General features: G+C 34.8%; 2 protein-coding genes across 8 annotated transcripts; one reads left to right on the top strand and one right to left on the bottom strand.

Moving 5' to 3' along the window:
• The first annotated feature begins 294 nt into the window (after positions 1-294).
• LOC106627515 (inhibitor of Bruton tyrosine kinase) lies at positions 295-5,216 on the top strand. The gene is made up of 11 exons (XM_014247663.3): positions 295-766; positions 827-895; positions 966-1,156; positions 1,236-1,450; positions 1,512-1,879; positions 1,935-2,062; positions 2,129-2,272; positions 2,348-2,955; positions 3,072-3,195; positions 3,250-3,952; positions 4,086-5,216. Exons 1-11 carry the CDS (start codon positions 578-580, stop codon positions 4,977-4,979), a joined length of 3,633 nt encoding a protein of 1,210 aa, XP_014103138.2. The 5' UTR covers positions 295-577; the 3' UTR covers positions 4,980-5,216.
• On the bottom strand, positions 4,997-19,855 carry Nox (NADPH oxidase). Of its 7 annotated transcripts, none has more exons than XM_070108407.1 (19): positions 19,752-19,851; positions 16,508-17,651; positions 13,078-13,172; positions 12,958-12,987; positions 11,687-11,801; positions 11,443-11,540; positions 10,654-10,774; positions 10,369-10,519; positions 9,697-9,782; positions 9,515-9,639; positions 9,211-9,440; positions 7,813-9,136; positions 7,488-7,702; positions 7,379-7,417; positions 7,145-7,215; positions 6,657-6,815; positions 6,242-6,558; positions 6,082-6,178; positions 4,997-5,512 (listed from the first exon to the last, which is right to left on the bottom strand). In XM_070108407.1, exons 2-19 carry the CDS (start codon positions 17,516-17,518, stop codon positions 5,315-5,317), a joined length of 4,482 nt encoding a protein of 1,493 aa, XP_069964508.1. In that variant the 5' UTR covers positions 17,519-17,651; positions 19,752-19,851; the 3' UTR covers positions 4,997-5,314. The 7 variants fall into 7 exon arrangements, with proteins under 7 accessions (XP_069964508.1, XP_069964505.1, XP_069964506.1 ...); XM_070108404.1 differs by having other exon boundaries at positions 19,084-19,850; XM_070108405.1 differs by having other exon boundaries at positions 16,508-17,644; positions 19,084-19,850.
• Positions 19,856-21,710: the final 1,855 nt, after the last annotated feature.

Here is a 21,710-nt window from a genome sequence, read left to right as displayed (position 1 = left end):
CTCCTCTGGCATTTCAAAATTGTTTTCTCTAAATAATTTCAAAAAATAGAAACCGGTTGTAAATTCTGGGCGTGAAAAATTGCCATCACTAGTTTAAAGCTGTTGTATTTGTTTAGATCAGCTGATTAGTTACATTAATGAATTTTGTAAAAATTTAAAGGGTGATACAAGTTTTTTTAAAAATTTTAATTCTTAATTTAATGATTTATTTGAATAAAGCAACCTAAAGTTAGTTTTATCTTCGCAAAAAATTAAAAAAGGATATGCCTTGGTTATTTAAGTCAAAGGTTTCGTTGTTAGTATAACCAATCGCGCTGTTTACACAAATTGCAGTCACCCTGTTGCCAGCGTAGTCACAAAAATGTTGGGAACTCTTTTCGCAAATTGTCAACATTTTCATTTTAGCCAAGTTGTGAAATTATTTTTAAAATATTGCAAATAAACGCGAAAACACAAAGCTGTCGAAAATTTGATTTGTTGTGACATTATAAAGTGCGTTTTTCAGAGGCGTCGGGAAAGGTTTTGTCTTATTAAGATTGTCTGCTACTTGTCTGAATACAATATATAGGAATTGGACATGGCGACTGCCAAAATATCAACATTTACATCTAAAAACTATGAATATGATTGTACTCGTAAATGTCGTTATGTTGAACATGGAAATAGAATAACTGCGGCGTTGACCAAACGTTCAATTGGAGACGACTACCTTGGTGCATATATTGCAAAAACTTGCGCTAATTACATTGATATAGTAGATGATCTGGTAATTTCCAAAAATAAATTATGGGCATTTGATTTCACTGAAGCTAACTTAATCTTCTAGGGACGATCTGCAGTGCACTTGGCTGCATCGGTTAATCGTTATGCCATACTCGAGTGGTTGCTTAATCATGTATGTTTGACATTTTCTTTGATATATACATACATGTGTGTAGAACCGAAAGTATATTTTGAATATTAAGGGGGCCATTATAAACAGTCGTGATTTTGAATCTGGTAGTAGTGCACTCCATCGTGCCATATATTACGGCTGCATTGATTGTGCAGTTCTTCTGTTGCGGTATGGAGCCAGTCCAGAACTGTTGGATGATGATACTCGTTGTGCTTTACAGAATGTTTGTCGGCCCCGTGATTTTCCTATATTTTCATATGAGTAAGTATTAACATTTCATGTTTGTTTATGCCATCGAAACCTACAATTATTCAAATTTGTGTATGTTTTTCAATTTCAGACCAAGCAGTAACGAAATTTTAGTTTGGGGTACAAATAAAAATTATAATTTGGGAACAGGAAATTCGGAACCGACCAATACACCACAGTCGGTTGACTTCTTTCGAAAGGAACATATATTACTTGATAATGTCGCCCTCGGTGCTTATCATAGTTTATTTTTGGATAAAAAAGGAATACTTTACTCGGTGGGGCATGGAGAGGGCGGACGTTTAGGTGCATGTATATTCTGAAATATGTGAGATTATATTTTAATTAAAATTTTATTTATACACAGGAATTGGTGGTGAGCACAGTCTAGCTACACCTAAAAAGGTAAAGATTCCAAAAAAGAGCTATGGGGAACGAGTAATATGCATTAGCGCGTCTCGAAAGCATTCATTATTGCTAACAGATAATTCTGCTGTATTTGCTTGTGGCTTAAACGAGGATAAACAATTGGGAGTTCGTGATGCAGGCGATAAATTAGCAGTTTTTCGAGAAGTAGTAACATTACGAGACCTAAATGTTTCTGGTCTAGTGCGTGTAATTGCCAGAGATTTTCACTCAATCGCCTACTCAGAACAATGTATTTATATATGGGGCACAAATCACGGCCAAATGGGTATAGATGTTGATGTGAAAAGTGTACCCTTGCCAAAACAAGTAAATACCAATAATTTTAAGCTAATGTTTTTAATAATATTTAAATTATTTTCAGATGAAACTACCATTAAAAACTAATATTGATTTTGTTGAAGCGAATAATTCAGCAACTGTGGTTTATACTAAGGATACAAATATTTTATTATATTTCAATGGCAAAATGCGTACAATTAAGCCGCCGAAGTAAAAATGTTTAGATATTCATATATACATTAGACTTAAACAATCTTTCTTTAAACTTATTTGTAGTTTCGAAGCTTTGAAAAGCATTTCCGTTGTTGGTGGCGACGTCGTTAAGTCTGGTAAAGGTACTGCTACGGCTTTAAAACTGCTTATGCTTACGCAAACAAATGTCATATTTCTGTGGTATGAAATGACTCAGCAATTTTACAGGTTTGTACAAATATACTTTTTACAAAATTTACAGAACATCAGACTAACATCCTTATTACTTTGAATACTTTCTAGATGTAGTTTTTCGCATTTACGTATCTCGCAAATCGACAAAATCTATTACAAAGCCAATCAAGTGTTCATACTATCGCAAGGCGATGTATATAAAGGCAAATGTCAGCAGGTGCCAGTACCAACTTACATGACAAAAAGCGATACTCAAAAGCATCCCTCATCAACGGCTAATATATGGAGCAGTTGTGATCAGAATCGAACAGAAATCTCTAAAGAGCACATGATACGCATTGAGCTGCAGCGCTATTCAAGTGTTGATCGAGCCGTTGATATATTCTGTGATGACGATTTCACGTCGTTTGCTGTTTTGCAGGAATCACATTTAAAATATTTCAAATTACCTAAATTAACACATGAAGAATACAGCTTCAAGAAATTGTACAATGAAATGGACGAATTCGATACGGTGCATGACTTGATTTTTCATGTGGATAGTGAAACGTATGCTGCTCACAAATTTATTGTGTACGCGCGTGCGCCTGGCTTGCGTGATATTCTACTGTCTTATGAAGACGAACATATCTACTTAAATTTCAAATTAATGACTGGCAAGATGTTCGAATTGATGCTTAAGCATATCTACACAAATCAATTTCCAAATGAAGATGGTGAGATATTACGTTATATATTTTTTTTATTTTTATAACGGCATAATTTTAATGTAATATAATTGTACTTTGAATACGTTTAACTGTAGTATAATATGTTCGTTTTCTTACTGCAGATTTGGACAATATTCAACACAGCTTAGGTCCCGACTGTCCAACTGAACGCATCGATATTTGCAAGTTGTTCTTACAATTCGTTGAGAAATTCAAAATACAAAGTTTAGTAAATTTTTTGCAAAGGTTCGTTGTTAATCACATAATTTTGTATAAAATAATAAAACATATATTTTACAGTTTTATACAGAAGTCTCCATTCTATTTACCGCAAGTAGCGGATAAGTCAAAATACCGTTTCAACCGCCTTTACCATGGTGATTTTCCAGAACTTTATGATGTGCGCATTATTTGCGGCGGCGACGTTATCCTACCAGCGCACAAATGCATTCTAGTTGCTCGCCTTGAATACTTCAGCATGATGTTCACACATACCTGGGCTGAGCAGAGCACAGTCAACTTGAGCACTATACCACCGGAGTATATGCGTCCTATTATAGAGTTCTTGTACAGCTCTGACGTGGAGAACTTTCGCAAGCAGAACTTCTCCGAAACATTTTTATTCAATTTGATTGTATACTGTGATCAATTCTTTATAGAAAGTTTGCGTAAGGTGTGCGAAACATTAATATTGGAGAAAATAGCCCTACGAAAATGTGGAGAATTTTTGGATTTTGCTTGCATGTATAATTGTGACATTTTGAAGGAGGGCTGCTTGGAGTTTATTTGCCAGAATTTAGCACGAGTGTTGAACTATAAAAGTTTGGATATGTGTGAACCCGAAGCGCTTAAGTATATAAATGAACATTATAGGAAAATGTTTAAGGATGTATTTGACTATCGAATGATAACACCAGATTCGGATGCTGTGGATGATGAATTGTTATTGAGTTTTGTAGACGATTTTCGAATCGATCTAACGCACCGTATGGATGAAGACGAAGTGAGTATTGTATTATAAAAGCGAAAAAGCTTCATAAAATCTTAAGAAAAGCTACAACTTATGTTATAAGACACACATCAAAGAATTAATCATTAATCAATCTGTTAATCCTACTTTTGCATATATTACTTAGGAAGCTTTAAATAAATCGGCCAAACAAAAGTCTAAAGAAAGCAAAAATAACATGAACGCCAAGCGTCAATATGAACTTGAAGCTATATCTTCAATGCTTGAAACAATAAATGTGAATGAAAAAAATATGAAAGTAGCACAAGAAACTCAATCCAAGGTGACCAAAGAAGCTTCAGAGATTGCGGAAAAATTACAAGCCGAAGCACGAACTTGGATGAAGGTGGCTGATAAAAAAGATCAAAAGAAACGTCAATTGGGCGAGCATTCACCTAAACTTAACGAAATTTTGAAAACGGAAGAGTCACCAAAAGTAGGATACGTTTCTCTAACTAAAATGAATGGTGAGAGTGCTGCTCCAAAAACTCCTGAAAAATCGTTAAGCGAGGACCTGTCTAAAGTTACGCCGAATAAGGGGTACAGCTTAAATTTGGCTGACTTTACAACACCACCATCGCGTGAAAAGCTCTCCCAGAAACAACGCAAGCGACTCTCTTCCGAATCATCTACTTCTTGGCGCGCGTCGGCAACACCGGAGAGTAAACCAGTTAACGTACCAGTACCAACACCAAATGCTTGGGGTGTTGCTACGCAGGCTTCCCCAAGCGCATACTCACTTTCCCCGCCCACAGGCAGTATTGCCGATCCGAGCACTGCGAGTAGCAATCCGAGTAATGTTGACAATAGTTTTTCACGAATTTTAGCCGATGAACGAAAGCAACGCGATTATTACGAGCGCATGCGCAACAAATCGCTCGCACTAACGCAAATAGAAGAACTGGCAATAGCAGAGTTACGCGAATTTTACAATGTTGATAATGTAACGGATGAGGAAATAACAATCGAAAGAAAGTCACTGCCTTCAACCATGAATTTCGCCGTCTGGCAACGTCATTAAACAGCAAAAGGAGCGTATATTGCGTAGTTGAATTTTTATTAGCTTTGCCATTGAAGCTATACATATCTTTAGTTTTATTATATTTAAATGAATTACGGACAAACAATTTTATATTTAAATATGTAGTTTATAAATATTTTTTAAGCATACATCAAATTCTTAAACAGACAACAATGTACCGTTACGAGGCATTTAAGGCTACCTAAATTTACAATAAAGTACATTTTGAAACCAAAACCACCTTACTTGTTAATAAAATAACAAAAAGCTTTAAATAATATTAAGAAAAAACAATAATAACACAATATCAAAAAATTATATGTTTGACTTATAAATTAAAAACATTCTTTGCGGAATGCAAAGCCATACTGATCGCATTTGTAGCGTAGTGTTTTGCCAAGTTGCGGTGGACCACAGTAGAATACCGTCACCTTGCCCTTCTTCTGCGCCTGTAACTGTTTAAAAACTTTATCCCAGTTTGGACGACCGGCATTCGTGCGTGTCTTCAGGCCAGTAATGAGATCTCGCTTGCCCTGAAACCAAGCAAATTCAGTCATAAGAGCAGCAAATTTGAAGTATAGTAGAAACAAGAAAAAACGTTAACTTCGACTTTACTTAAGCTATAATACAATTTACCGGTGCATTTTTGTAGCACAAAAGGGTAAAGAAAATCTTTATTTTGATTTTGATCGATCAGTTCGTATGGCGCTTCTAGCGCTGCCTTAAACAATAATTTGTGCGAATTTCGAGAAGGTATCTTGCCAAGTAAAAAAGTTCCATAAAAGGACTTGAGTTTGAACGATTCGTTTGTATGGCAGCTATATCCTATAGTAGTTCGATATCGGCGGTTCCGATAAATGATGCGGTTATTGAGGAGAAAAATTCGTGTAAATATTTTCAAATCGATATCTCAAAAACTGAGGAAATAGTTCGCGCATATGGACATGACGGACATGCCTAAATCGACTCTTATTTATATATATATATTTTTTTTAGGGTCTCCGAGGTTTTTTTCTGGGTGTTATAATCTTTGTGGCAACCTTTATATACCCTTTACAGGGTATAACAAGTAGTAACCAAAGATATTCCAATAATCACAAACCTTTTCATGTAGTAAATCTAAAGCCAATTGCAGTCCCACTGCCTTCATATCGGTGCGCTGAAGGGCACTGGTTATATACATATGCATATCTAGGAATCTGAAGTGTAGAATGTCAAGTGAAAATCTTTTTTTTTAATGAAATTTCAAAATACCAATTTACCTCTCCATTGGTCCACCCAACTCAGCCTGTTCAATTTCCAGCTGTGACAATAAATTTACAAACCACTCGAATGAGCGCTGATCTCGGTTGATCCAAAAGAAATCCACCTTTCGCAAATTCATCACCGTTTTCGGTATATCACTTGCCCACTCGAAATGACAACGTGGACAGGTGTGTCGAGCCTTCCAGTAACGATGCATTATAGATTGCAAAATAGATGCGAATGGCGTGACACCGATACCAGTGCCGATGAGTACAGCGTGTTGAGCACCAAATATGTGACTCGACGGCGCTCCATATGGTCCATCGATGAAGATCTTTATACAAGAAGAAAATGTTGTAAGCTATTAATATCTGCGATAGACATAATTATATGCGTGTAGCATATTTGTAAACGAGTGTTCAAATCCCAAACCTCTAATACGCCAGCGTCTAGTGTAACCTTGCTACCCGAGTTATGGTTGCCCTGTGGTGGTAGACTGCCATTGCTACCGCGATTTTTGATGGATGTCGAGAGGGAACGCAAAAAGGTCGGTCTGCGAAAACGACCGACTTTAGTTCGCGCTGTTGGATCCTTGGGGTGGGAATTCGAAACATGATTTTGCTTTAGTGTATGATAGCCAATTGGAAATTTAGAGTTTTTGCTTCAATATTCATATGTGCGAATTTACGTGTGATTTAATAAATTAGCAAAAAGTATTAAATTGAATGTAATGATATCGAAAATACCATAATTTTAAGCACAGTAGTTTTACCTAGTAATATTATATAAAGTACTAGTCATTAGCTTCTAGTAAGTACTAAGTGGTAGGTGCTGATAGAAATCAGTCGCATTGAGATACTTGTAAGTATATTTGTTGTTAAGTATGTAAAGTGTGATGTATATTTATTATATATACTTACTTCCAACGGCTTGGATACGCTGGCTTCGCAGATATCAGTCGTCGTGATGGCGGTCTTGTCAACCCCATTTCCTGAGATAAAGTTAAAAATTTCAAATGAAGACACATTTATGAATGATTTTGAAATGTTCGGCAGAGGAACAAGCAAGTATTTTCGGATTCGAAAAAAATGAATTCGAATCCAAGTGTAATTTTTGGGATCGAATTAGTTGTACTACAATCTAATTATAATTACCTTTGCCTTCTTCTAGCTCCCTGTATGTATCCATGTTGCCTGTAATTTATTAAAATTACCACAGTTATAACATACTCGTATGTGGAGAATTTTATGGTTGAGGCCTTACCTCTCGGTGTTGCCGTAAAATCTGGTTCGGCTTCCTCTAGGCTTGGTGTTTTAAAGGCAATTATTGTCGGCTTATTGCGCATGTAACGAAAACTCTGTGCAAGCGATTTATTTTGAGGGCTTAAATAGGCTAAACCTACGCTCTGAAGTCGAGCACGCCTGACACGTGATTCATCGAAGGACCTTTCAGATTCCGAACGACCGAGCGCTCGCAAACTTGAATAGTATAAATGAGAAAATATTTTGTTTTTTAAATTTTCAATTGCAAATGTACTACTTTACATTATTTTCATTTGATACTGTTAATATCTTATTGTGACACTTACGCTTTGAGGCGTTCCTTCTTTTTAGACTTAATAGCTATATCTGGTAGTGAGAGACTCTTTTCGAGCTGTGGTTTACGAGAGTTCAACTTTTGTAACCGTTTGTCCAACGGCTTTTGAACAGAGTCCACTTGATCGGCTACAAAACCTTCATTCCAATGACCATCGGTCTCAGTTTTCGCAGGCACATCTTTACGAGAGAAGGTACGTTGTAGTGTCTTCTTAATACTGCGTATACGATCTGCGTGTTTCGTAGACCCAACCTCGTTCTCATTGCGGGCATTTGTGTTTTCAATGGCCAATTTCGAAGGTTGTTGTATGTGTCGCGCGGGCTTGAGTGGAACATTTTGCATTTGATTTACACCTTTACTAGGTAGTAATACTGAATCATTTGCACCGGGTTTGCCGTGTAAGCGTGCTAGATTTTGGGCAAGAAAATCGATTTGCGGCGTTGCAGATGTTTTTGACTCGGTTCTGGTGGCAATACACACCAATTCGGTGGGAATCGCATGCCGATGTTGAATGATTTCGCCATTTTGCAGTTTCTGCTGTTCTTTCTCGAAATATTGGTACAGTCGATTGGTCCATTCGCCTACAGTACGTATGTGTAGCCACATGTAATCCTCCTGTTCCGGTGCTGAACTAATTGTGAAGGGATGCCATTCATAGTTGGCAATAGCCGGTATATTAACGAAAACATAATCACCAGGACGGAAATTAAAGTTTAATGGACGTTTGATAACCAAATGTATAACTTTGGATGGTAATAGTAAACCGGAACTGATGTAGGTTTTCCCATGTTCACTTTTCATCCAGACAAATCGCAATATACGCTCCACTATGTACACCAGGCCTGGCACCAAAAACCACTTCCAGAAATTCGGACCATGAAACAGTAGCAGAATCCAAAATGGAATATATAATAGATGGGTCCAATAAAAGACTTCGAAGGAACCCTTGCGGCGAACAAATGGCTGTGAGCAAATGAACATTATTAACAGGATAATTAGTAGCGCTAAACCAGTAGGGTTGGCACAGCCCGGTATGAGACCGAACAGCCCTGGACGATCTGTTAACAACCATTCGCCGATTGTGTAATGGCCAGCATTGATTTTCGCATCGTTCACCACAATTATGGAGAAATTGAAAAGATGTGCGATGGTATGAAGCAGGCTGAATATTGACACGACAATGCCCGTAAGTTTGTGAAGATAAATGTGATTATCCAGAGGCAGGTACGAAGAAAGGCCCTGTGAACGCAGATATGTAAGAGAATGTCGCAACATTAGCACTAATATCCAGGCACAATTGAAATTCAAACATTGTCCTGCGGGAGTGGAAGTGACAATTATTAAATTTTTTCACATTTCTATTTACATCAACTTAAGAATCTCAACTAACCACATGCACGGGCAACAATCACAAATCCATTGCTCGCTCGATATTGAATGGCTCGTGAGATGAAAAGGCACAAATTTATGGCAATGTAGATATATAAATACGAAACAAAAGCTTGATTATTTTTCATGTAGGCCAAAGTGAGTTGATGTGGCTTGTCAAAGCGCAGCCGAGGGCATTTAGACTTTGGCTTTGGAGTTTCCTGCGTCATAGGCACAAGCCAACGATCTATACTGCGCGTCAGTAGAATTTCGTCAATATTTATATTAATTTATATAGAAATAGTAAATGCTAAGATTAGTCTTACGTTATACTGAGGTTCTCTAATAATCCGCCATGTTTGCAAATTTGATTTTTTAAAGCTTCATAAGTGATTTCACCACGATTATACGGATCCGCATCTTCAAACATGGCTGTTGTCAGATCTTCAATCTAAATGGTTGGTACCAAGTTAAAAATCATTAATTTAAAACTGCTTTAAAGCCTTACTTGTTCATCGGAGAATTCCATACCATTTTCCTCCATGCAGGCGCGTATCACATCATGCAGTTCTTTATGCTGTATCAGACCGTCACCTGAGAACATTATAGACATATTTTAAAAAATATGTTATGTAAGTCATGAATTCATTTGACCACACTCATTAAGATATATCTTTCTATATCCTTAAAAGTGCTATCCCTGGTAAGCACAAACTTCCAAATTGGTTACTATGAGATCCAAAAAAAAAAAAATAATAGTCTGTTTTGTTAACAATGTTAGTTCAAATTTCTAAACCAAAATCTTTTTTGTGTGTCTTCAGCGCGCTAAATGCCGATATATTAATTTATTAAAGAATCAATTTTTGCTCATCGATAATATTTGCCTTCCGTTCATATTCATGCTTAGTAGGATTATTTATAAAAAAAAGTAAAGAGAGAAAATTAGGCGCTAATTACTTAGCCGAACTTCTAAATGGCTTCTGAAGGATCATTTGTTACATTTTCTATTATAATTTCTGAGATTCGAACCAACCACCTTCTACGTGGTAGACATGCACTTACTGTACGCGATTACGTATTTCAAATTTTGTAATAAAGTGCAATGTTTGCACTCTGTGCTATACCAGAACTGCCTTTCAATGCCCACCAAATGAGATTGTTGCTTGAGTAGTGCACTTACCATCGATATCGTATACTTTGAATAGGAAACGTATTTTATCATCCGCTGACTGGCCGGAAAATTGATGTATGGCATCAATGAACTCTTGCAAAGATATCGAACCAGAGTTATCCTTGTCGAATATTTGAAAGACACGATCGGTAAAGAATGGCTGCATTGAGTGACATTTATGTACAAACAACGAGCCAACCAGCCATTCGCATAAGCAAGTTGAAAGACATGAAAAAACAAATAAATTCAAGGTGTAGAGTAATAAAATGCGAATTGTTGTTGGTAGTTTCTCACGTTTTTGGATGTTACTATTTTCTGGAATTCTTCACGTCGTATCTCCCGTTCATTGCCCACAGTGCTGCGAAAGAGTTGCTCCAGACGAACCAGGGAGCTCTTATCAAAACCGGTGCGTGGACTAAGAACGAAATGAAAGGTAATAAAAGAATATATATATTTGTATATGATACGGCAAGTGTAATTGTTGTTGTGTTGGTGCACTCACACCGGTGTATGCAAGTGCTATAGGTAGAGATTTGTGTGTTGGCTGGGCAGACAGACGTGAGTGGCGGTCAGTAAAGGTGAAGAAAACATTTTCGGTTAGTTGAGTTCGTGCAATAAATTATAGATTAATTAAAGATTGCGGCTATTGGACGCTGACTGATTAATGGAGTAGCGAATCGTGTGCTTATTGCACTCACGGCCTCGTATGCTAGAGCTATATATTAACACATATGTGTACGCATTTACATAGGTACTAGGAGCACCTACCACGAACATGTAAGAGTGCAATTCTTTTTATTTGCCACTATGGCAATGAAAGTTGAAAGCGAGTACGCACACGGCGAGGAGGAAGGCTTCTGCATTAGCTTTTGCATATGCGTTGCTCTTCGGGCGTGTTAATCGATTTGTTTGCAATTTGTAAGTGTTCAGCACGTACAACGTTCTCGCACTCGTACGTTAAATTTAATGGCGTCAATAGATGTTGCACAACGCCAAATGTTGCGCTAAATATTTGTTTCGTTTGATTGGGAATGGGTTTGTCTGCGCCACCGGTTTCGCTCAGTTCGGTCGTGGGATACTTACCGTGAATTGGTCAGGTGTGAAATGAATTCCATTATTTGATTTGTGGATATCAGATTCGTGCCATCAACATCGATCAGACGGTATAATTTATCCAGAATCTGTATGCGAAAGAAACGAGTATATTTTTTAGATTTTCTAATGCCCTTGAACTCTTAAACAATGGTGTACAGTTTATGGACTATACAAATGTAAGTGCATACAAATTCACTTTAAAGTGAAATTAGCAAGCAATTATTTTACTTACACCACGCGCTTGCCAAATTTCTGTAAAGTTCTTTGGGGTGATCTTACTGTTTTCCCCACAAATCACATATGCCACAGACTCGAGTTGTTCGGCGAAATCCATTTGTCTGTCATCGCTGAGAATTTAAGCAAAACATTATTTTTAGAGTAGGTGGTTGTTTGTAAATAAATTATTCCTTTTAACTGCACAATTTCAACACAAAATTTGGCTAATGAGTAAGCAACAGACATGATATTTATTAGTATTTGCAAATATTTTATTTAAAGCATATGTGGGTACGCTTCTTCGAAAATTGTTTATAAATATATATATATTTTTGGTTTGTTTTTTCTTTAATATTGATACTGTGGATTTTTTTGTTGGGTTCAACCTCTTTTGATGTTTGTAGGGAATTGTGAAAACTTTTGCAAAGTGTTGCCTTCTACCGGTCGTCAAGGTTCCTTGTTTACGATGCCAATATCGGCACGAAATGGTACCGTGATACTAAGATTGTATTAGAGACACAGAAGAGGCTCTCATGTCTAGTATAGCTCGATTTGAAGTCTGCCTCGTGCAAAATATCTAAATTGCTTGTAAACAGAAGGGCATGATGTGATCGCAAAAGAGAGGTTTGTCAATAATCCTTTCGTCTGCTTCCAAAACTTTAATATGAACTCAGGGGCAACCGTTATGAGTCGGTCACGGCCGTGAAAAGATTTGAAGAGTTGTGCATCTGAGTCTCATAATAAGTACAATCACTTGAACGTTGAAGTTGGCATATTTGAAATTAATATAATATTTAAATTAATAATATACATATGTATACTCTATTTAGATCTTCTTCACATATTTCAAAAGAGCTACATACGGTCACGTAAGTAAAATATTTGGCATGGCAGGATTTGACCTGGTACGATTTTTATACACTGAACAGGGTTTATTAAGTTTGCCATGAAATTTGTCCCCAGAAGGAAACTTCGGAGACGCTATAAATTATTCATATGTATAAATCGTCAAAACAAACAACATGGCTAGAAAAAACAAAACTTTTTCGTTGAATGCAAACCATTGTCCAGTTACATTATCAAGTTTAGTTACTCATCTGCATAGGTGCTATAAAAAATGCAATTGCGAAGGGTAGTATAGCTTCGGTATTGCCCTAGATTTTTTTCTGTTTATCACAACGTGTATAAGCGTGTTAAACTTTGACACCAAACATGTGTAAATAAGAAGCAGCATTTGTACAACAAATATTACAACGGCATGTACCATACATAAAAGTATATATTTACCAAGGATCTGTGTATGTTGAGTTCAGAGGACTGCTTGAAAAATTATTTTTGAGTTAAAGTTTATTCATAACCATTTTTTAATGAAAATACTAAAAAGATAGATGCAATTTTTATACTTACGTTAGACGTCCTTTTAAATGTTCAATCCAACGATCCTGCACCAAATAACCATTTCCTTCCAGATCGAAGAGATGGAAAAACTTTTGTTGAAATTCCTATAGAGAAGATTAAAATAAATAAATAAATCACCTCAAAGAAGTTTTTGTGCTAACTATAAATGTAGATCACTTTCATAAATGATGACATATGAACTAGTTTTCAAAATATACTAAAATTCTAAATGAATATTTCATATATTTTTTGCACTACAGCCTGTGGTACCTACAGTTTATATTTAAACGTGTTTTTCTCAAAACAGCGCTTTTCGAATTTGCTTTGATTACTCTAGGTCAAATGATCCGATCACTATCTTAGTTTTTATAATGTTAATGTAATTATTAGTTACGATCTTTGTAAATTCTGATACTGTTTGAAAAAATTTAATTTTCGGTTTATATAGAAAAATTAATATTCCTCAGCGTGTGCCACGTTTTAACCGTTTTTCATGGGAACATACATGTATGTTATTGCCGAATAAATAGAATAATCCGTTTGATTCTTTTTGAATCACCCTAATTTGGATACGAATAAATATATAAATGGCGCTTACGCCTTCGCTACATACGTTGCCGAATTCCCCCTCCTGTCTTGTGGATCGAACCAAGGTTCTTCTTATTAAAAACCCTATTGAATCATTCGTTTTTGTTTATCTTAGTGCTGTCCTAAATTTTTTTTGGATTGAATCTACATCTGTCAGGTATATTCTCTTAGTTTAGTTATTTACTGAGGAATTCTGCAATTTTCATTCACATTTTACAACCGGACTTGAAATTTATGCGGAAACTATTTATAAACGAATACAATTATACTGTATCTTATATACAATTATTTAAAAGTAATCGCCAAATTACTGATTGATGTTTGTAAGAATAATGCATCGGTATATGCATTCTCCTCATTATGTCTATTTGTATGTCTCATTACAAGATATTAAAATATGCTAAAAGCAAAAAAAAAAGCCGGTTTTTAATGCGCTTTTCACTTTATTGCCCCAGAGATAGTCGTATATGACTGTATGCAAAAGAAAAAAAAACTGAACTGTAGGAAAAGAGTGTGTTTTTCATGCAAGTTACTAGTTTGTTTTACATGTTAATATCCAGATGTTGGTTAGAAATAAAGCTTGATAAAAATTATAGTTAGAAGCCATAACAATTATATATGTTTTGTATTAGATCTAATCTTTAAGAAACAAATATTAATTACACAGCTTTCGAATGATAGAGAAAGACATTTTCTTAAATTTTATTTTGAAAAAACTGGCTAAAAAGAAATTTTGTGTATTAAGGGGTTACAAGGGTTTCGCGGCTTCAAAACACAAAAAAAAAGTATTGTCTTATTTAATTCTATAACATCTCTAGAATATTGTAATAAATTCTCAAGGTGATACCAGTAATAGTTTTGGAGGTACAGCTTTGAAAAGTTGCACGCTTGAAGTGAGCTATATAATCACTTTAAACGCGTTTTTTCCGAAACTGTGTTTTCAAAGTCGGTTTGTCAAGATTTCTCACGAAATACTCAACCGATATTAAATTTTACACAGATCTTTGAGATGTAATTTATAAGGTCTTGCCGCGGAGGTTTTTCTTTGTTCAATTACAACTATTTAAGAAACAAAAAACGTCGAGAAATTTTCATCAAAATTTGCATGTTTTTGTAAAAACGTCTGCCAAAAATACAATTTTTACTTTATTTATTTTTTCTCCTAGTTAATTTCTAGTTATTGGTCTTAGTTCAAACACGTATTTTTTTCTTTTTACTTTTGATGATTCTGTCAGAAGTTCTGCTGTCAACGCGGAAGCACCTTTTTTCCGAGGGACTACCGGAAATGACGTCGTAATGACCGAATACTTCCCTTTGAAAATTTCACAAAATCTTTATCAAATATGTATCTTTAAAATAATAAAAAGACTGAATAAAATATTTAATATTTTATATGAAAAAAAAGTTATTGAAAATATCGCTCTCTGAATTGCTCTGAATTGCTCTGTGGAAATCTATGTCTTAATGAGCAGATTCATTATTTCATAAATAAATTTTCATTGGTAAAATTGTATAAATTCGGCTTCGAATTATCCCCAGCAACCTCATGAGAACGGTTGTTATAAAGAAATCACAGAGACTTAAGCCTTAGTTGATTTGAAAAACTGATTTAAATAATAGCATCGAATTTTACTGAAAAATTATGATTCCTTTAAAACTTTATGAACTATTGACCTGATTGTTAACTGAAAACAAATAATCGTACATAAATTTAAATATATAAAAATTTTTTAATTACAACTACATATTCAAATCTATATCATATTGAATTGTGATATTGTATAGAATTCATCTAAGACATTTCTTTACTGTGAAACAATTTGTTGAAAATTAATTATTACATTAAAATTTCTTTATATTTACTCTGAAAAGTCATACCCCGTATACCGTATACACGTAACCAGCAGGTTTAAAGAATTTAGCATTTGCATAGCTTCTTTATACTTACATAGCTGCTTATAAAGTTATTACAAGTGAAAAAAAACAACGATTAATGCAAATATTTAAAATAATTTACATAGTGGCGATAACTAATATATGCAAATCGCGAAGTTGCCAGTTAATCAATCGGATAATTTTATTGACTGGCTTATAATTTTATTGACTACTTATTTAGTGGAAATAGTTTGTGTTTAAAAGGTCTCTGCGAGAAGCAAACTATTATTACTAGTAACTCATACACCTATAAGATCTCGCTCACTAATCTATATTTGTCTACATTATTAGAATTTGGTAGTCAGAATTTCTTTAAAACTTATTGGTTTACTAAAATTACACCTTTTTTAGGCTGACATACATACGCTACCACATCTAATATCTCTGTCATTCTAAATATTTAAATAAAAACTTGAAAGTAAACATCTTCATCTCAATTCGCTATTACGGCTTAATAATTGCTATTCTCATTGTCATCATATTTATTGTGATTAAAATAAGTAAACAAAAAATAAGTTATGGATCATAATGCGAAACCTGTTTTAAAATATACATCCACTGTTTAGCGTAACCCAAAAATATGCATTAACCGGCTTTACTTTTGGAATCCCTTTCCCAATGAAAGAATTGTTGTTTTATGACACATATCATTTCACAAATTTACATTATTAATGCATACACATGTACATATATATGCTAATTTGAACGATTACATTCCTTAATACATATTTACATATACATATGTTATGTAGGTATATACAACGTATTGTTTGAGAGAAACTCAAAACACGGCAACTAAGTGACCTAATTTAGTAAAGCACTAAAACATCAAATCAAATCAAGAAGTCTTTAGTAGAGCCGATATTTTATTAATTAACTTAAAATAAGTTCAGCTGTTATCAGTCATGGAACTCACCTTTTCCAGTACCAGTTTCCGGAATGCCTCACGAGTGTGCTTGCCCTCGGCGAGCAATGCGCTACACTCAGATATCAGTAGCCAGCGAAGTTTTTCACGCCTTGCCTCCACCTCCATCGCACTAAAATTCTTATCTAAATTGAGGTTGTAGCGGTCAATGTATCTGGCCACGTGAGATTGCTCTTCGCTTATCTCTTCTAATTGTACCGAGGTAGTTGGTTCCGCCAGCTGCACGTTGTTGAGGGTTGTGGTAAATGTTTTTTTCGCAGCAGCGCCGGAGGATGGTGCGGTATTTGTAGAAACTATTAACTGTGATTTGGTTATTTGGTTTTGGTTCTGGTTCTGATGCTGTATTTGCTGTTGTGTCAGCGATGTTGTCGATTGTTCGATGTTGTTGTCTAATTCAAGCACAGCAGGTGATTCGCTAACAAAGTTAGCTGCTGCTGTTGTTGGTGTAGTTGTGTTGATGTTGGGTAATTTATGCGCTTGCACCTTATCAAATTCATCGCTGATATTTATTTCTTGCGCTCTCACATTTTGCACTGCAGCAGCACCAGCACCAGCACCGACTTTATCGAGTCGCTTTACTTTCTGTGGTGGCTGCTTAAGATTTATTTGCTTGCTGGTTGTGCTGATTTCGTTGTGGCTAGTTGGGGGTGGGCTATATGGCTCTGGCTGGTGATCGCGAGCGCCGTGCAATTGTTCTAGATATTGTGCCGCCTGGAGCAGCACGTGATTTACGGCGGTTAGCTCCTCTTCGGTAATGGAGCTGGGCGCTGTAAATTCACTGTTATTGTGATCGTTGGCTTCGCTGCTGTCATTACTAGCCCCGGTTGTGGTGGTGCTAATGGCTTGCGCTGTGGCGGGTGTTTCACTAAAAGGCAAATGATCCGAGAAAGATACCTTCTTCGGTGATCGCGTTGGTGTGGGTGGCACCTCTAGCGATTTAATGGAGGACACAGAGCCACGGGGGTTCTCATTAGAAGTATGATCCTTATGATTAGACTCCATTTTTGAGATTTCGAAGCTTATTTCGGTTTAGGCAAGAACTATTTATTATTTTATAAACACATTTGCGCAAGAATAATCGAGTTGGTTATATGTCTGTAGTATCAAGAAAGGCTCATCAACATAATACTGAAAACTGTAATTATAATTTTAATGTTTTATTTTTTAATTTTTGTTAATTAAATTGACTGAAATACAATAATTAACAACAACACTTATTTAAAAAAAAAATAATAAATCTTCAAGAATTTTATTATTTAATAATTAAAAACATTTTATCTTCGTTATTAATATAAATTTTTATTTTAACTTTTTTCTTGTATTCGCTCTATAATTATATTTTAATATGTTATTATGCATGTCACAAAAAAATTTTATTGTAAAAATACAACAAAAAATACACTTTGATACTGGGCATACATTTCATAACATTGTATTTGCTAACAAAACCGTTATATAATTAATATTTATACAAATTTACTACGAGCGGCACTAGCAACAATTAAGCCGAATCGAACGTGACTTATTCTGAATACGGTAAATTTGTGCTTTGATGAGTGTATTTTACTTGCATGTTGTATTTATAAATTTTAATTCCATTTTACTTTTAAGCAATTTTCCTAAATTGTCAAAAACTGTAACTGTTTAATATTTTTGCACTATTACATATGTAAACACATATAAAATAAATTATACCATATATGTATATGAATATAATTTCACTAATTCATTCCGCGACAAATTAATTTTGATTTTAAGATCGTACGATACGCCTAATGCAATTTGTTGTCAAAATGTAGAAAGCTTCATTTTGTTTAGGCTGCCAAAAATTAAAATGCTATATTTTTTATGAATATTTGTCAACAAAAACTATTCGCGAACTTAATGTGGGTGCCTAATCTGATATCTTGGCCAATTTGTTTTTTAAGATGTTCCACAGGTTAGTCATTTTTCAATTCGTTTTGTGTATTTTGTTGTCTGCACAAATGCTCAGTACAGTTTAAATTGCACTTAATATCTTTAATGACAACTTCTTCTTAACGGTTGCCAGTTTTCATATAATTCATCGTCATCACTGCTGGTCAAGTTATAAGTTATTAGCAATTCAGTTTTTGAAACAATCGACGTAGTTGAATTTATAAATCTTTGGATTTCATACCTCGCATACTAAGAAAAAAGCTGTTGTTATTTGCGTTACTAATAATGTTAAAGATGACCAAATTTTTGAAATATTTTTAAACTTATTAAGTGTTAGTTCTCATTACGCTTTTCGTCGAAAGCAAAGTAAAAAATTTAAATCTTTATTCTGATTGAAATTTTTTTTATTGTAGTTGAATTTATGTAACACATCCAGGTTTCTAACAAAATTCATACAAACACTGCATACAAAAATTATTACTTTCTTTTTCTCTTTTTATTATTTCACAGTAATAATTATATTTCATACGTTGATAAATTAGTTTAAAATTTATTAATATTATTTTTTTTTCAAAATCTTTAATATTTATGTAACATTTTTGCAATAATTTCACAATTCACTTCGGGCATTCCAAATTTTCTGTACGCACTTGTTTGTAACTGCTGCCGTCCTTGGGCAGGATGTCTAGGAACAGGTTTTTGCGCGCTACTTTGCCGATATTGAACGCACGCACATCGACTAATTAACTCAAACACGAGCCTAATAAAAGCCAAAAAGTCAAAAAGCGTAAATCGAACAAACGGAACCGCGCACGTATTCAGCGCAGCTTGCGGACTCGTACTGAAAGTGAAAACGAACTCACAATTCACAGCAGCAACGCATACGACGGCTATGGCTGGGGTGGCTACGGTGATTCCGGCCCCTCAATAAAAATCGCACACACGCGCTCACCAATGCAGACGCACAATACTCAACGCTCAGTTCGAGTGACGACAGCAATTGAGTTTGAGTTTGAGTGGAAATACTTTTGGCCTGCAAGTTGCAACTTCTTGCGTTCCACACGAATGCAACGCTAACTACCGAACACACTGGACATAGACTGTCAGCCGATTGGACACCAGCACGACTCGAACAGAGACTTCAAGGAGCCAATCGTTTGTTGATTCACGATTGGTGCGTATCGTTGCCGCGTTCGTTAGCAATCGCATAACATTGGTGCGCATGCGCCTGCGCTGTTCGTATTAACTCAATCGTGCAAGGTGAATAATAATAAATATATTGTATATTAAATGCGTTGGCGCGCCGATTTGTACACACATTCAGCACAAAAATTGGTGTTGTTTTTGTTGTCGTTGTTTAAATAATATTATTAAAACAAATATTCGAATCGAAACGAATTGCTGCGCTGGATCCGGCGCGTACTAACAATTAAAACGTACTGAACGTCCGGTTGTTAGCGAACTGCTACTTGCCTGTGCCAGATTGCTAGAGCAAAAAAAAAAAAAAATACGAGCAGCGTAATTGGTGTTTTTCGTTTACCGTTTAACTGTTTAACATTATACATAAATATTTCGAAGTTCTCATTGATTTACATTTTTATACTTTTATTTATTTTATATACTTTTTTTTTTGTTTTTTTTTTTTAATTTACTGTGTATGGGTGCTTTGAAGATTTTTGTTTCCAAACCAATTTTAGCGCTTGCAAAAGCGGTTGCATTTGTAAATGTATTGAAGGGTCAATAACGAGAATTTGGATGTGTGTGTTCGGCTAAATAAAGTGTTCGGCTAAACAAATGCAGTGTAATACAATTTAACTCATTTATTGCGACTCGATTCTTTATGTAACGGCTTTTTCACTGCTGCATTTATTTCTTTCTATATCGAAGCGACTTTTAAACTCAAAGATCAAATTTGACCTGGACTGACAAAAAAATACAAGCATGCACACTTGTTATAAGCCTCGTACGTATGGCCTTCATTGCCTTCAGCGTTTTTTTTTTTTGTCGTTTTCGGCTCAATTTTGGAGCGATATTCGTTAGATTGGACAGTTTTAACGTTATATTCATAAAACCACGCCTCGCCACCAGTAATAATGCCTTTGATGACTGTAGAATCCTTAGCTACGTTAATTTTCGAGCACTGTTTCTTAAGCTTATCGCTGTTGTCGTCATTAACAGAGGTGGATGGCCAATTCGCATTAGAGAAGTTTTCGATGACTTCACGATATTCACTGAATGTTTTGTGCCACTCAAATAATTGTGTTCGTGTTAAAGTAGACTCTTCAAAAGACTTCTGCAATATTTTCAACTATTCGGTAACCATTTGAAACATAAAATTTTAAGGAAACTTGTAGTTAATATTTTTTCTATGGTGCCACACACACGAATTTGACATATGCAGATCAAACAAGTCAATAATATAAAAAAAAATGTATGAATATATAGGAAAATCTTTGTTAGTAATTTTATCATCGGTTTGGGTGCACAGTTTTTATTTGATCAGATGATAGGTGTTTTTGAATGTGAACAAATAATAATTATTTACAACAATATTTAAAGAATTTAATTTTTCAAATTTGTTTGATCATAGACTTCCAAGACAATTGTTTTAACAGCTCACTTGGCTTCGCTAAATGACTTAAAATTAAAAAAAAAATAAAAGAAACAAGTAATTTTGTAAATCCGAATTATAATTTTTAAATATTTATTTTTTAATGTAAATGGTTGAATTTTTATTCATACTTTGAAATACATTTGTCTATGATATACTAGTATTTTTTTTAGTATTTTTCATACAAAATGGAGTCGATTATATAATATTTTTGTTTCTGGGAAAGGTGATTAAAATTACAGCCAGACGTGTTTCATGCCGTCAAAGTCTTGTGCTCGTACATACATACATATGTATATAAATGTATATGTTTGTGTTTGAAAATGTAATATAATATCACAAGATTGATTCATAAATCGAAAGTTTAACCTACACACATTCATTATGAGTATTATTCAATTTTTTTTCTTTCCATATACTTATGTATATATGTGTGTATGTGCCATATGTACGTTTGAAAGAAGGTATATGTATTTGTCGGCTGACTTCCGAGTAATGAACGCTACTACGTGCAAATGCTTGGTTTTGAAATTGTTAAAACCCAACACACACTTACATACATATACATATTTTACGTTGAGAGCAGTATGCACAGAAGTTGTTTGCAATAATTCTGATTGTTGGATTTTTTCTTGCGTAATTAATAACAATTTTATAAATAGTGTT

Source organism: Bactrocera oleae, chromosome 4 (genome assembly GCF_042242935.1).
Source record: "Bactrocera oleae isolate idBacOlea1 chromosome 4, idBacOlea1, whole genome shotgun sequence".
Classification (NCBI taxonomy): Eukaryota; Metazoa; Arthropoda; class Insecta; order Diptera; family Tephritidae; genus Bactrocera; species Bactrocera oleae.
This window is presented reverse-complemented; position numbering and strand designations above follow the sequence as displayed.